Consider the following 14,460-nt stretch of genomic DNA (forward strand, 5'->3'; position numbering starts at 1 on the left):
GTCACATTTAATAATTGATAAATGAGTGACCATTTCCGTCATCCATTCCACTTCCTTCCTTCTTCTTCAATGGTTTGTATAGCTCGTAATTTCATAGAATTATTTCATTTGGAATGAATGAATGAAAATGTTTGAACATCGTCTTCCCTAGTGTTGTTTTCCAACTCCTGCTGTTGCTAATACGTTTTACGCTTTTACTCAATTCAACCCTCCTGGGAGGCTCACATTTGGCTGGATGAATTATTTAAAAATCTGATGAAACATCAACGGTATATTAAACACGCATCTTTCTAAGGTAAAAGGGATTCACAAAAGACGGCTTTACGAATGGAAAATTAAGCATTTTTTATTATTAATTTACATTTTTAGGCGTATGCATGAGCAGTCCTGGGGAAGGGTAATATTCCTAGAAGTGCAAATAATCTTAGCACAGACAACCTGCATTCTGTTCCGAAGCAACGAAGTAGGAATGCGAAGAACAGCGATTTGTGACAGTGAACGTGAACACAATTCCATAACAAAGATATTTTCTCTTGTTTACTATTCGTTCCACCATTCATTCATTCGTTTTGGGAAGCTCCGTGTGCTCGGTGACAGTGTGCCTATTGGTCTTGCCACCGACTGGGCCGAATATCCCGGTGTTTTGGTGGTGTTTTTCCTGATATATTGGTCCTTCTGCAAGCCCAGGTGATTCTTCAGGGGGTCCACTTGCAGACCCCCAGTGCAGATTGATTCTTTCGGTTGTCTAGCCGTTGCCAGATCACCCCAATATCAAAACATCCGTCTCATCTCCTTTCAGCTGGGTACGTTCTGTTAGTCTGCAAGGGGGTTGTTATCAGTTGGTGGAGCTAGCGCTATAATCACCGTTAGCAGCCAGCAATCAATGTAGTGTTTCCGTCCACCTGTTATAGTAGTGCTGGAATTGTTACGTGCTGATAAAAGCCCACCGAGACGTGTGCGTTGTGGAACGATTAGCGTTGAATCTATTGGACAGACGGGAACTTTACACCAATGAACGATAGTGAGTGTAACCATCCGATGTACCGGAGATACGTCATACGTCAGGGGTAGTTTTATTTCGTCAAATAAACATGCACATTTTTTCCTGCAGGTATCAAGTACGAAATGGATATGAAGATGGAGCCTTCGAGTCCACCGGAAAAGGATCGCAGTATGCATTCGCGTTGCTCCAGCGCTGGCAGCATTCACACGCCGACTTCATCCGCGCACAACACAGGCACGTATACTAGCCCCATCGTTTCGATTGGGGGAAGATGTTGTGAATATTTAAAGTAAACAATTGCTGTAACCCATGCAGAGGACGAGGAGGACTCTGGGGACAACAAGAGTAGCACGATGAGCTACAAGGAGCGTCGTCGGGAGGCACACACGCAAGCCGAGCAAAAGCGACGCGATGCCATAAAGAAAGGGTACGACTCCCTGCAGGAGCTGGTGCCAACCTGTCAGCAGACGGACGCCTCCGGCTACAAGCTGAGCAAAGCGTCCGTGTTGCAGAAATCGATCGACTACATCGGCTATCTGTTGCAGAATAAAAAAAAGCTAGAAGAGGAGCGTGCCTCGCTGCAAAAGGAAGTTATGGCGCTGCGAATCATACAGAAGAACTACGAAAACATGCTGCAGCACCAGCAAACGTCGCCCGGCCGAACAGAAGCCCGACTCAGCGATGACATCAAATTCCAGGTGTTCAAAGCTATCATGGACGAGATGTTCCTCACGTTCGAGCAGCTGCCAATGAACGACTTTGCCGAGCTGACCTCCGGCGTTATACCGTGGCTGGAGGAGCATTGCAAGCCGCATCTGCTGCGGGAGGTGGTCAACCGGATGCTTACGAACATTACCGCCAATTATGCCACCGAATGTGCCCAGGATATGCCTACGAGCCGAGATATGAATTCCATATAGAGTAATGTTGAATCGTAAGGGACGCGTCGTTGATAAAGACGAGTGCAATGGTTAAAGTTATTTTCAGTTTTCCAGCTACAGTTCACTTCATTTTATTTTGTTACATACCCTTTTTTCTTACTGCTATATTCTGTTGTTGCATATAACGAAACAAGCAGGTGAGGATGTTTTAAAAAGTGGTTTTAATATAAATAGCTTATCACTTTTTCTCACTTCATTTACGTTTCCACCTGCTTGCCATTGCTACCCATCGTTCATCAAGTTGAATATTGTAACGAGGTGAATAAATTATCAACATAGTATACAAACCAGTGGCATATGCGTTGTAGTAAAGACATGTTGTTGTCTTCAGGGTTGCTGGTTTCAGTTTGAAAAGTACCACCTTGCTGCCTCGTAATAGTTCTTCACGAAACAAAGAAATCAATAGAAGAGAAAAATTTACAGTTTAAACTGCATCGTATGATTGATCGAGCTGTTGCTCAATTCTTTCTATTTGCTTTTCTATTCAAAGCCAAACCTATGTGAAACTTCTCGTCTGCGTGATATAGCTGTTAACGTGACTTTAACAATAACGTTGAAGGATGCGCGCCTCTGAATGGACAGCAATGAACAGACGTGGTTCTTACAGAAGCAGGTTATTTTTTTTTAATTAGACATAGTTGTTTAATGCCAGGCGAATCGACGAATAACATGGATATATTTCCACATTAAAAATTGTGCAACTGTACCTTAAATAAAAACATCTTAATTTCCAGGAAAAAGATATACAGTTACTACTATGCCATTAAAGCAAAACGATAAGAGTAACGCGAAATAATCCAAAAACAACAAAAAAGGTTAACATATTTTTTCATTAAAAGATACAGGAATCTTCACACACACACACAGACACAAATTTGTTGAATTTTGTGAAAAGAATGTTATTAACGTGTAAATGTAAAGCGAGTTAAGTTTAAGTGCATTTTAAATGAAACATGTGTAATTTAGCTTTTTCGTATTTAATTATGCTAAATGATTGTTGCAATTTTGTACTGGTATCTACAAAAAGTGCTACAATAAAAGGGAACAGAATATCTGGGCTAAAATTAACATGCCAGATCAATTGTGAAGACAATTATCAATTTGAAATACAAAACTGTTCACTAAACGTGGATACAATCTCGACTATTTAAATAATTCATTTTTATTGCATTTCGTTCGTCGGTTTTAAATATAAAACATTTGTGTTAATGCTAAAACAACTCACAACATCCCATAAAGATTTTCTTGTTACTCCGACACGAAATCAGGGTAACTTTCGCAACAAATTATTCAGAAGGGAGTGTTGTTTGCTGGCCTGTTTTCTCAATGCAAACAAGGCTCACGTTTTCTAAAGTTATATCCGTATTCACGTAATGCTTCAAGTGGGCATCGTATCCACTTTTCTCCATGTATTCGATACGTGCGATATCCAAAATACGCTTACATTTTCTACCGATTTCTTCGCGCTGCACTCTAGTCAGACCACATCGATCTTCTTTACCGTCAGCTTCGGACATTTCCGTTTCGGCCTTCCGTTCACGGCTCCGTCCCGTGCCACATACGGCCCAACTAACCATGCGTACAATGCACTCAAACTCCTCGGGACCGATTCCGTTGGCCAACAGGAACCGTTTCCCCACAAAGCTTTTCCACTCGCACCGGTGATGGCAACAGAGCGCAAACAGACAGCCTTTAGCGGTGGTCACAGTTTTTACCTTTTTCCTGTAGTTTACGAGACACCGAAGCGCTAGATCCGTTGCGCTGCCGCAGAGATGTTTCCCAATGCCGACCAACTGCTTGGTCGTATCCGGTAGATCGAGCTGCTCCAGCACTAGATCCGCAATGTCTGCCCGCACCCGCTGCACAATGTCGCGGTCTTCGATTTTGTTGTCCTTCTTGTGACGGTGCGAGGCACGATCGATTAGCAACACCTTGCAGCTACTCAGCTGCTGCTCGATTATTCGTGCCAGCCAGTACGAAACCTGACCTTTACCGGCACCGAATTCCACAAAAACGGTACCATTTTGCAGGAAGTTGAAGTGCTCCATCAGGCCGAGCAGGGCCGACGATTGGGTAAGGTGCTTTAAGGTTTGCGGCCCGTAATGGTCCGTGGCGAGCTCCTGCTCCAAAATGGGATGGCGAGGTGAAAATTCCTGTATACTGCCAACGCTGGCGCTGTAGATTGAGTTAATTTTTGCTACAAGAGCCAATAGTTGGCTAGTCGGTATGTCAGTTAATTTTTTCTGCAGCGCTGAACTACCCGGGTGTTGCTGTTCTTCGCCCTCGGAACCACCGTTGATGCCGGTGACAATGTACGGCAACTTCTCAGCCGCCGGTCGAGCGTTACAAATCTTCAAATGTTTCTCTAGTTTTGTTACCGAAACCGTGTGCTTCGGGTCCAACGGACACGGTATACGATCAGAGCTGATGCCGTTATCCGCTTCCGAGGGGGCTTGGACGGGCTCATGTTCACCACAGAATTCCTTTCCGTGGCCGACGGTCATTTTGCAGAGCCGCTTCTTCCGCAGTACGAAAAATTTACACCTTACCGGTTCGTCGTTCGTGGTCAGCTTCAATTTTTTACATCCCATTTCTGAGAAAGGTACCTCTCCGTCCGGTGATTGGTCTGTATCGGGTGCTGACTTCTTTCCTAGCTTTTCTGTACTTTCCATGACCTTCTGATATGCTGGTATCAGTTAAGAATGTTTACCAACCAATCTGCAGTAGTTTCTTCCGAATTTGTTGCTTTCGTTGAATGTGAGTCGCCTTAACTTAGCCACTTGGCTAATTGCTCATGATATTTAGTGTTTTAAAGGATGACAAACCATCTGTGAACGATTAAAAACGCTATATGCTTTACATGTTACATTATAGAGAAACTATTTTAATCAAACCTAGCTATAACTACAAGATTGTTGTTTACACGTGCCGAAACCAGCTTGACAAAACGCAAACGTAACAAAATCGGTCCACAATATTTTGACAACCAATTCTTGTTTTTATTTTGTGCCGGTTGCTGTTTTAGTCGTCATTTGAGGTTACAAGTTTAAATGGCCTGGATACAGTTTTTAAATCTGACTTTAAAAACAACATTGGTAAAAGTATCTGCCGTTTTGTGAAAACATGAGTAAAACAAAAATCGAAGACCTAGAGCCATAGTTTATCAAGTAGAGATCTCTCATGTTTAAACAAATGGCAGTTAATCGAAAAATATTTAATAAATAACACACCCCAACAGGAAACGGATACTAGGAAGCACAGAATGGGTGCTAAATGAATCTTCTGAGCAGATAAAAATTCCTATACTGTAAGTAATTGAATGTTATTTAATTTTTTTCTTTTCATACAACCCATTATTATTTATTTTATAGTAAAACATTAACTAAGTTCTTTCGCTCTTTACGGAGAAAATTAATGGCACAATTTCTCACAATCTGCTTATAAAAATGAATTGTGAATTGTGTATAAAACCATCGAAAGAGAACATGAATCAATTGTTAAAAAGCTTAAACTACTCAATTGCATTGGTACGCATGCAGTAGGTGAAACAACATGTATGAAATGCAGTTTTATATCGAAAATCTCATGCTTCCTATGGCAGCGATTTTGTCTCGACATTTCAAGGTATGTGAAAAGTGTGGTTTTAAAGTAATACAATCTACAATTTGCTGGTTTCCTTTCCGTCTCCATAAATCGAATTAGGTGTAGGTTGATTGCTGATATTGGATTTATTTCTGCCGAGAAGAATCGCTCAGTTAAAGCTTAGGCGTTTGCAACGTTTGCAATGATCTTGCGGTAGATTCGGATGCCTTCCAGATACGTGTCGGCCCTAAGGAACTCGTCGTGATCGTGCAGCAGCACCGGCGTATTGTTCATCGGCGAAAAGCCGATCGCGGGAATACCGATGCCGCGAATGTAGCGGCTGTCGGTGCCGCCCGGAAAGATCTGCGGCTTCACCTTGAGACCCAGCTCGTCCAGCGCATCCTTAAACGCCACCCAGTAGATGTTGGAGCTGTCGAGTTTGGTCGGCTTCACGTACGGACACTTTTGGTCGTACTCCAGTTCGATGCCACCGCCCGCTTCACGGCACCAGTCGAGCAGCTGGTTCTCGAACTCCAGGTGGTTTACGTCCACCGCCAGACGTATGTCGAAGCAGACCGACAGCTCCGGCGGGACGACGTTTTCCTGCACGCCACCCTGAGAAATACAAGCGGCGATTAACCCATTGGTACAGCATGTACAACAAGCGTCCCACACGGGAAATGCTTCAGCCAATTTACCTTCATTATCGTAATGTTAACCGTCGTTACGTCACCGATGGTAAATTCCGGATTGTTTTCCAACCGTTTCACTTCGTTCTCGCGGAAACTCATCAGCTTATCGATGATGTAATGTGCCTTTTGGCCAGCGGTGCCTTTAAGCAGCAGTGAACCGTGACCCGGCGTTCCAGAGAAGTTGAAATACACATCTAAGGGAAATAAAAACGGAGAGCAGTGTCAGCTACCCTCTGCCTTGGCTGACTTTGCAGTTCACTATTTCATACTCACGCCAAACACTACGCTCGCCGTAGAACAGCGGATACACTTCACCTTCGCCAGCGATGCCCTCGTCGATCGAAAAGCCAGCGTTCAGCTCGCGGAACGACTCCTTGTGCACCCACTCCATCATGCCGAGCTTGCCACCGATCTCCTCGTCCGGCACGAACGTGGCGTGGATGGTGCGCTTCAGGCGCACTCCGTCCCGGCGCAACGCCCGGATGGCGGCGAGAAACTGCATACCGACACACTTCATGTCCTGGGCGCCCCGTGCATAGATCCGTCCCTGGTGATCCATTTCCGCCGCGAACGGTGGATGCTGCCAGCGCTCCTCATACACCGGCACTACGTCCGTGTGCGAGTTAAGAATGATCGATTTCTCCTCCGGCTCCGTACCTTCCCAGGTGATGATGACGATCGGCTTGCCGGGGTTCACCTCGATCACGCGTACCGGCAGATCGAGCGATGCCGCTTGTCGCTTCAGGAAGGCAACGCACTCATCTGGAAAAAGAAACAATTAGAATGGAATTCCAATGCGAACAGACCGGCTGCCATACCAGGGCAAAGTTTGGCCGAGAGTGAAAATAAAGTGTGAATAGGGTGAAAATAAAACTAATATGATTTCAGATGCTAGATCATTATTTAAATAAGAAAAATAAGTCACAATCACGGAAAATGATCACAGTCAACGGGGATGACCTTATTGAAAAAAACTGGTTTTTAACTGCTCCCGACTGCCCGGTCTTAGCGAAAGGTCGGGCTGCTTTCACTTACCGTAGTTTACATTCGGATGCACCGTCGGAATGCGCAAATATTCACGAAATATTTGAATTTCCTCGTTGCTCTCCCACTCCTGGAACTTTTTGGTGCACTCCGCGTCGGCCTCACACATGATGGTAGAATGAAGCACCGGTTTAAAATTGATTGCTGACCGTCGGAGGTTGACAGAAAAGGTTGCACGAGCACCGCCGATTGATTAACAAGGGCGTTTTGTATTCAACAGTTGACACCGAGGCACTTTCCTATTTTTCACAATCGAGTAAGCGGAACGTTAATCCTGTTCCGCCGCGTATCGACACCAACAAGCAACTGTTCGCGGTGCCGGACAAAGTAGCCCGTTTTATGAACCGTTCCGATCTGGATCTCTGTCTGTACGAACTCGTTGTTATCTCATCGCGGCAGATATGCAGCGTTCGTTCCAACAAGCCATTTTCCCTATCTTTGTTTTTTTTTCATTTTAATTTAACGCGACAGCAAGTGATTGTTGGTCGTGTGGGATGACTTATCTCCTCTTTCGTGTATCGCTCAACACTGATGCCACCACAGCTATTCAATTACAACTAAGATTAATTTGTTTTATATACATATACCATTAAATAATTCTATTTTCAATACAAATTATTTATTCCAGCCAATTACGCATTTATTAGCATTAAGTAAGCTAGTAAATACGACTTCAAAAGGTTTCAACCTGAAATCGTCCATCCAATAAAATTAGAGATTTTTTTAAAGAATTTCAAAAACGTTGAACGCTTCTAAATCGCGTGAAATACGCGAAATGTCCACAGATAGGAGACTTGGTACAACCGAGTGCGTTTAGTGTTGACCCTGCACCGCGCAGGTTGAGTCGCGGCTTGAGATCGGTTCGACAATTTGCTCATGCGCAGGCTGACGGGATGCACCTCGGTAGAACGACAGAGAGCGGAAGCTGCCGGGATGTACATCGTACCCGGTTTGCTGGTCCCGTGCGCACTGTCCCCCGGCAGTCTCTGTTATCTTGCCCTGACGCCGAACATTTGCCTATGGATCAACGCTGATATCTCGCCAAGCAAACGCTACTCAGCGAAATTTGGTTCAAAACCCCTGTTGCATTGTGATGGAGCTTGATCTAAACTTGGTGCACGCTTACGCCCGAGAAACAGGCAAGCACATTTCGGTCCTTTACCGGATCAGTAAAGATTGAATTATCTTTTGGCTGATTGTCCTACGCTGACCTTTCTGGTGTTCCCGCTCACACCGTCATGTCTACATTGTCTCTACCAAACTCATACGATCCCATACTCGTAGCTTACACTGTTTTCAGGGCCAATTCGTCGGTATCAAGCTGTTTTTTGTTGGTAGTAGGCAGTCAATTGCACGCGCACGGTTTTTGTTTGGCATCGTTAGGAAACACTTTGGGCTTGTTAAGTTTAACTTTGCCATTATCGGTAGCAACATTGACGCGACGAGAAAAGGTCGCGTTGTTGTCGCGTCAATGTTGCTACCGATAATGGCAAAGTTAAACTTAACAAGCCCAAAGTGTTTCCTAACGATGCCAAACAAAAACCGTGCGCGTGCAATTGACTGCCTACTACCAACAAAAAACAGCTTGATACCGACGAATTGGCCCTGAAAACAGTGTATCACCGACTTGTTGGCGGTGTCAGGGTGTTTGTTTTAGCATTATTTATTAGATTATCCGATAGAGGGTACGGTAGCGTTTGTACCATTCTATGGTCTTGTATGAGGATGAAGCATCATTAACCTCTCGTACCTTCTGCCCTTCATTCCACAGCTGCACACATTTATCTTGTTAAAAATTACGGCTAGGATATATGCACCCTCCTGGCGTTTCGGCGTAGTCATGCATTTTGGTCGCAGTAGAGGCGTGAGAACGACACTGTGGCCATGTAGAGGGGCCACATTCTTGCTATCGCCCTGATATGTGGGAGTACTTATCAGCATCTTAACCAAAACCCATTAGGACAAGGATGCTGTGGAATAAACGGCTGCGCATCGCGCATGGCATGAAGAAAGAGAAGGAAACATGTGGTAAACTTATCACAGAAAACCGCAAAATCGCAATGGAAACTATAATACTTGCCATGTGAACCCAATGTGAAAAATGCCAACGACCGGCACCATTTAAATATGTTAATGTGTATATCGAGAAAACCTTTATTCTTATCGTAAATTGATCATATTTTTAATGCATACTTTTTTGCTTAAGATTAGTTTTTCCCCTTATTTCGTCTATGCATTACGGTTTTATTGCGCGTCTTGAAGTATTTTCTTTTGTAAATTTTTGTGGTTGTAGTTCCAAAGCCATTCCTTTCCAGTCGTTTCCATAATCGTTTGACGCCTATGCTACATTAAACTCGTTTCCCCCCTACCCCCTGATAGCGCCGTATTTTGCTGATTTTATTACGCGGAAACCAAAACCGAAAGAACTTTGACTGTAAAATCTCTTTTCATAACTTAAAACGAAAATTATAACTAAAACAAACAGGAATCTGGTTGCTCAATAAGACGGATGGTAAATGGATATTTGACCCGGTACCTTAGCAGATAACATAGAGCCAATTATAAGTAATGTTTGTAATGGTGCATTCGTTGTAAGTGCATCATGCAGAATATACAGATATACCACACTCAAGTACGGATTGGTTTTTCTGAATTTTTGAGTAACATTTACTGCAAATAAGCCAACGACGACCGTTTACCAGGATCAAAATGGCATTAATCTCACTACAAAAGCTTCGCTTTTACAACTTTACACGTAACAGCTTCATTATTTTAAAATGTGAGTGGTACACCGCTTATCGAGCGAGGTATATCTGCACATGGGGTCAGTAACGTTTACAAAGCAGCAACAAACTGCAAAAGCTTGGATGCTGTACAGCAGAAAAATGTGCTATGGTAAAGCAGTAGACTAGATATAGTTACATGTTACGTAGGAATTAAAATAAAGTATAAATAACTTGGGCAAATTGGAGACGGGCAGTTACATTTCACGCAGAACATTAAAATAAGATATAAATAACTCAAAAATCTACAGATAAACTAAAACCGGGCATGTGCATATTCCGAGAAATCGCAATCCTTTTGAGAGGAAAACAAGCGGTTGGAATCGATTTCACTTCAGCATGTCTGGCTTAACTCTTCTCACAAGCCACGGAAAATCCATGGTGACTCAGTGAAAGTTTTATGCAAATTACAGATATTCCGGACCCAATTTATTATCAGTGTGTGAGTGTAGAATGTATAAATTATTCTATGAAAGAAAAGTTTTATTTTAAATAAACTCAAATTAGAAGCAAATATTACGTCCGCACATTTGCACTGCTTTACAATATGTTGCTCAGAAAAATTCAAAATTGTCTACAGTATAGTGTATACTTTAACACTTTTTAACGATGGTAAGGGCCCATCAAACGTTAGACTTCCTCAAACGATAACTCATGTTAGGTTCAATTTATGCAATTCAGAAAAACACTAGTCTTGTTAATGGGTATGGGTAATGACTATCGACCGTCATTGATCGCCAAGACGAAGTAGATAGTAATTTTCAATCCTTATGGTTGAGTTAAATGTTCCCTGACGCTAGTTCTGTTGTATAAACCTAAATGTTGCAGAGCCTAATGCCAAATTTACAAACACAGTTCTGCGAAAGTTTGCAATCATTTCAATTGTCTTTAACACTATGTTAACGGGGGACGAAAATCTTTGTCTGCACTTGCATACCTTTGCATAATTTGTAGAAGATTTTTTAAAAAACCTAATGAAAACGGTGGTTTAAAGCCCAGCGCAGCGTTTGGAGAACAAGCCCCCGTCAACGAAGTGTTAAGTGACTTTTTTAGCTTAACTAAAGTGGAAAAATATATCAATCGATAAATCTCATTAACAAAATAAAGCGCTCTACAAAGGATGCAAGGAGATGTGAGTTAATCTTCTGTTAGTGCAAATCTGCTAGAAAAACCAGTCTGTGCGGGAGGAAAGTCTCCTCGTCATCCAAATCGATGCCAGTTTGGGATGGCATCAGATACTTACCCTCTCGCTGAGGGGTAGGCAGAGGAATGGAGGCTTTACACGCGGAGAATCTCGCAGGCCGTCTTGTAGCAGATGGCGATCCAGTCCGGCTGGGTTGCGCCCCACTGTATCTGGTTGACTTCGCCCTCGGCGGCAGTGTAGGCGAGGATCGGGTCTTCGATCGGTCGGGGCATCTGCTGGATGTCCCAGATGAGCGCCTGGTGGTCGTCACCGGCCGTACAGATGTGGCAGGAGCTGTGCGGCGCCCAGGCGATCCCGTTCACGCACGCCCGATGATTGCTGAGCCGGGCGACAGGCGTACAGGGCACACGCACATCGAGTATGATCACCTCGCAGCTGTCCATCGCAACGGTGGCCAGGTAGTTCGGATCCTGCTTGTTCCAGGCGAGCCGCAACAGAGGCGTGTGCGCCGGGTCCTCATAAATGATGGTCGAGTGCTCCAGGTGGCGCAGATCAAACATGCGCACGCTGCCGTCAGCACCGACCGAGGCGAACATGTCCCGACCGCCACCGGCACGCGAAAATGCGATGTCGTACACTTCTTTGTCGTGCGCAATCAGCTGCGTTTTGACGTGGCCCGACACCAGATTGACACGTCCGAGTGGCTGGCCCGTTTCCAGACCCCAAATCGTGCAGGTTGTGTCGATTGACGAGGTGCCGACCAGGTTCAGATCCACTTCGTTCCAGTCAAACGACGTTAACGGGGCACAGAAGTCGCTGTTTTTATTGTTATTTAGCACGCACTCGAGCCTGGTATCGGGTTCACCAGCGCGCCACAGGCGTAGGTAATCACCGCTCGTTGCCAAAAGGTCCGGAAATACTCCCTTCGAATCGGGAATCCACATAATCTTGGTCGTTGGATAAGGGTGGTCGAAAGTGCTGCAAAAACCAAAGGGTAAAACACATTAATGCGTGTGTACCTACCACATGCTAAGGGTACATCAACATTAGACTTGCTTAGGGTACATAAAATCGTAAACCCGAATTAATCATATTTTTCTATTATTTCAAGCAGGGCTTATGTTGGATTGCATTTGATGAACAGCTTTACTGTTATGTTTATTAAACAGGTTCATTAATTGTGTTTAATGAATCAACATATTTACTCGTTGCTGGGAATTTATGCTAACAGAAAATCGAAACCAAACTCCGACCAATAGTTACCTTTTCGCGCTGAACTCGCTCGTCTCCTCATCCAGGCTGATGATCTGCACCTTGTTGTTGTACTCCTCGACGAAGCTGCCTAGGGCGAGCCGGAAGCGCTTGTCCGGCCGCACGGACCAATTCATCGAGTACAGTGGCCATGGGGCCAGATATTTGTAGATTTCCTTTCGCTTGCCAGTTGTCCCGGACATCTTGGTCCTGCGGCACAGTGTCGAAGGTTCGTGCTGGCGTCGCTCCTGCCGGGTGGTGTCCTCCTCGGCCGTATCCGATCGCTGTTCCGTTTGCTTCCTTCCACCGGCTACCGGGGACGGTGCCGCGTGAGTCGCTACGAACGAGGAGCCAACAACCGTACCGGTGGCGGTGTCGTCGATTACCGCACCGTTCGTGTCGCTATCGTCCGCCGGCTGATCGACTGTTGCACCGCTGTTGTTCACGAGGCTACTGGAAAGGTTAATTATACGTCGCAGGTTATCCATGGTTTGCCGCTAGCGAATCTGTGGCAGAACCGACGCGGTACATTCGAAGCTGTACGAATTTACGTAAGCTTATCTTAAGGCAAGTGAGCTTCTACCGCAATCGCACGTTCGAATCAACCTCGAGTTCAATGCACACTGGTAAAACTGCAACTGCACGTTTGCGAGCGGCAAAAACAAACACATCAAATAACTACAGGAAGTTCGCTCGAAACTTACCGAAAAAGACTATTTATATCGGATGCGTTGGTTGTCGGTTCAAATGTCGTACGAAGGCGGGTTCCCTCGAGCAGCGAGCGGAGACGATTGACACTGCCGATGGATGGCACAGGCGGCAGAAGTTACCGGTGCTACCGTCTGCAGGTACTTTCTGCAATGAAGGAAAATCCGTTAAGTTAGCTACAGCTGTTCCAGCTCGCGAAGGGTAAATGGGGAACACCAACTGGTTGCTTCAAATGCTACCCTGCATTTAACTAGAATATCCCTTGTTGTTCATACCAGACTTTTTCATGCGTCATGTGCGCACGTAAAAGATTTGTTTAAATATATCGGTAAACTCGCAGGTATTTACGCTGCGTCCAGGCACACGCACAAACAACACTGATGACGCCTGGTACATATTTTTCGCGCATCACCTCCTTTGTTTTGTTGCCAAGCAACTCTGCACGTTGATAGTACAATTGTGGATAGTGGGACGTTTAAAAAACGTTTTGCAGGGGGTCGAATTGCATGATGCACACGCTTTGTTTTTCCCGTCCAGCAAAGCAGGCGTTTGGGCGGGTTCGCCGGTCGCAGGGTGGTTTGATAGAAGAAGGTCTGTGAAAACTTTCCCATGACTCGCGCGTGTGTATCCCTACGTTTTAATATTGATCCGTGTTCAGAGGGACCGAATAAATTGCCCGCTCGAGGACTGCGGGCACTTGAACTGCACACAAAAGTCACGCCAAACATATTTTAACTAGGCGTTATTTTACCTTTTACGAAATCGGTTAACCAGTCGACCAGTCGGCGGTAGCTACCAGGTAAATTTCACAAACGCTATGACGCCACTACCGCAGACACGATGCTTGACATTTACCCCTGTACCGTAGCCCGCTACCGGGCCCACTGCAACCCCACGAACTACCGCACCTGCTGCATTGGAAAAAGTGTGCACCCAAGGTGCACTGGCTCCAGGTTGCCCAACGATGAATGCCGCGGTGTTTAATATCCAAGTGTCAAACATTTATTTTTGAACACTGAATAAAGGCTGAAAAGTAGAACGTGTTTGAGCAGTTTTTGCTTCAGCCCCATACAAAACTGCAGAATATTTTAGCAGAACTCCTCGAAATCACCAAGCGAGATTTTTCAAATTAAACCAAGGCGATTTGTTCGGAATGAGCCCACCTGGGTAGTAATCACCTTGGTTAAAAATGTAAAATATGAAGTTTGACAGTTAATTGTAACCGCCAGTGATCGTGAGCTAACCGTAAAGCGATGTCATGGCGTTCTGATAGTTTTGATGCTCAAACTTTGCCAGCTCCGAATGCTGTTGA

The 14,460-nt window shown here is 44.7% G+C and overlaps 4 protein-coding genes across 7 annotated transcripts; 1 reads left to right on the top strand and 3 right to left on the bottom strand.

Moving 5' to 3' along the window:
• The first annotated feature begins 554 nt into the window (after positions 1 to 554).
• On the top strand, positions 555 to 3,059 carry LOC131269738 (max-like protein X). The gene is made up of 4 exons (XM_058272245.1): positions 555 to 687; positions 800 to 1,021; positions 1,112 to 1,237; positions 1,319 to 3,059. The coding sequence occupies exons 2-4, from the start codon at positions 1,012 to 1,014 to the stop codon at positions 1,921 to 1,923; spliced, it is 741 nt and encodes a 246-aa protein (XP_058128228.1). The 5' UTR covers positions 555 to 687; positions 800 to 1,011; the 3' UTR covers positions 1,924 to 3,059.
• Positions 3,060 to 3,076: 17 nt separating this feature from the next.
• On the bottom strand, positions 3,077 to 4,925 carry LOC131269734 (tRNA:m(4)X modification enzyme TRM13 homolog). Its single transcript, XM_058272237.1, has 2 exons — positions 4,839 to 4,925; positions 3,077 to 4,772 (listed from the first exon to the last, which is right to left on the bottom strand). The coding sequence occupies exon 2, from the start codon at positions 4,614 to 4,616 to the stop codon at positions 3,231 to 3,233; it is 1,386 nt and encodes a 461-aa protein (XP_058128220.1). The 5' UTR covers positions 4,617 to 4,772; positions 4,839 to 4,925; the 3' UTR covers positions 3,077 to 3,230.
• Positions 4,926 to 5,379: 454 nt separating this feature from the next.
• Positions 5,380 to 9,828, bottom strand: LOC131269735 (aminoacylase-1B-like). 2 transcript variants are annotated; one of them, XM_058272239.1, is made up of 5 exons: positions 9,799 to 9,828; positions 7,254 to 7,329; positions 6,492 to 6,980; positions 6,225 to 6,412; positions 5,380 to 6,141 (listed from the first exon to the last, which is right to left on the bottom strand). In XM_058272239.1, exons 1-5 carry the CDS (start codon positions 9,811 to 9,813, stop codon positions 5,707 to 5,709), a joined length of 1,203 nt encoding a protein of 400 aa, XP_058128222.1. In that variant the 5' UTR covers positions 9,814 to 9,828; the 3' UTR covers positions 5,380 to 5,706. The 2 variants fall into 2 exon arrangements, with proteins under 2 accessions (XP_058128222.1, XP_058128221.1); XM_058272238.1 differs by lacking the exon at positions 9,799 to 9,828 and having other exon boundaries at positions 7,254 to 7,918.
• A 115-nt stretch (positions 9,829 to 9,943) lies between these two features.
• On the bottom strand, positions 9,944 to 14,027 carry LOC131269736 (DDB1- and CUL4-associated factor 7). Of its 3 annotated transcripts, none has more exons than XM_058272241.1 (4): positions 13,900 to 14,027; positions 13,145 to 13,295; positions 12,453 to 12,893; positions 9,944 to 12,167 (listed from the first exon to the last, which is right to left on the bottom strand). In XM_058272241.1, the coding sequence occupies exons 3-4, from the start codon at positions 12,641 to 12,643 to the stop codon at positions 11,324 to 11,326; spliced, it is 1,035 nt and encodes a 344-aa protein (XP_058128224.1). In that variant the 5' UTR covers positions 12,644 to 12,893; positions 13,145 to 13,295; positions 13,900 to 14,027; the 3' UTR covers positions 9,944 to 11,323. The 3 variants fall into 3 exon arrangements, with proteins under 3 accessions (XP_058128224.1, XP_058128225.1, XP_058128226.1); XM_058272242.1 differs by lacking the exon at positions 13,900 to 14,027 and adding an exon at positions 13,424 to 13,482; XM_058272243.1 differs by lacking the exon at positions 13,900 to 14,027 and having other exon boundaries at positions 12,453 to 12,890; positions 13,145 to 13,250.
• Positions 14,028 to 14,460: the final 433 nt, after the last annotated feature.

The sequence above is a fragment of the Anopheles coustani genome, chromosome X (genome assembly GCF_943734705.1).
Source record: "Anopheles coustani chromosome X, idAnoCousDA_361_x.2, whole genome shotgun sequence".
NCBI classification, from domain to species: Eukaryota; Metazoa; Arthropoda; class Insecta; order Diptera; family Culicidae; genus Anopheles; species Anopheles coustani.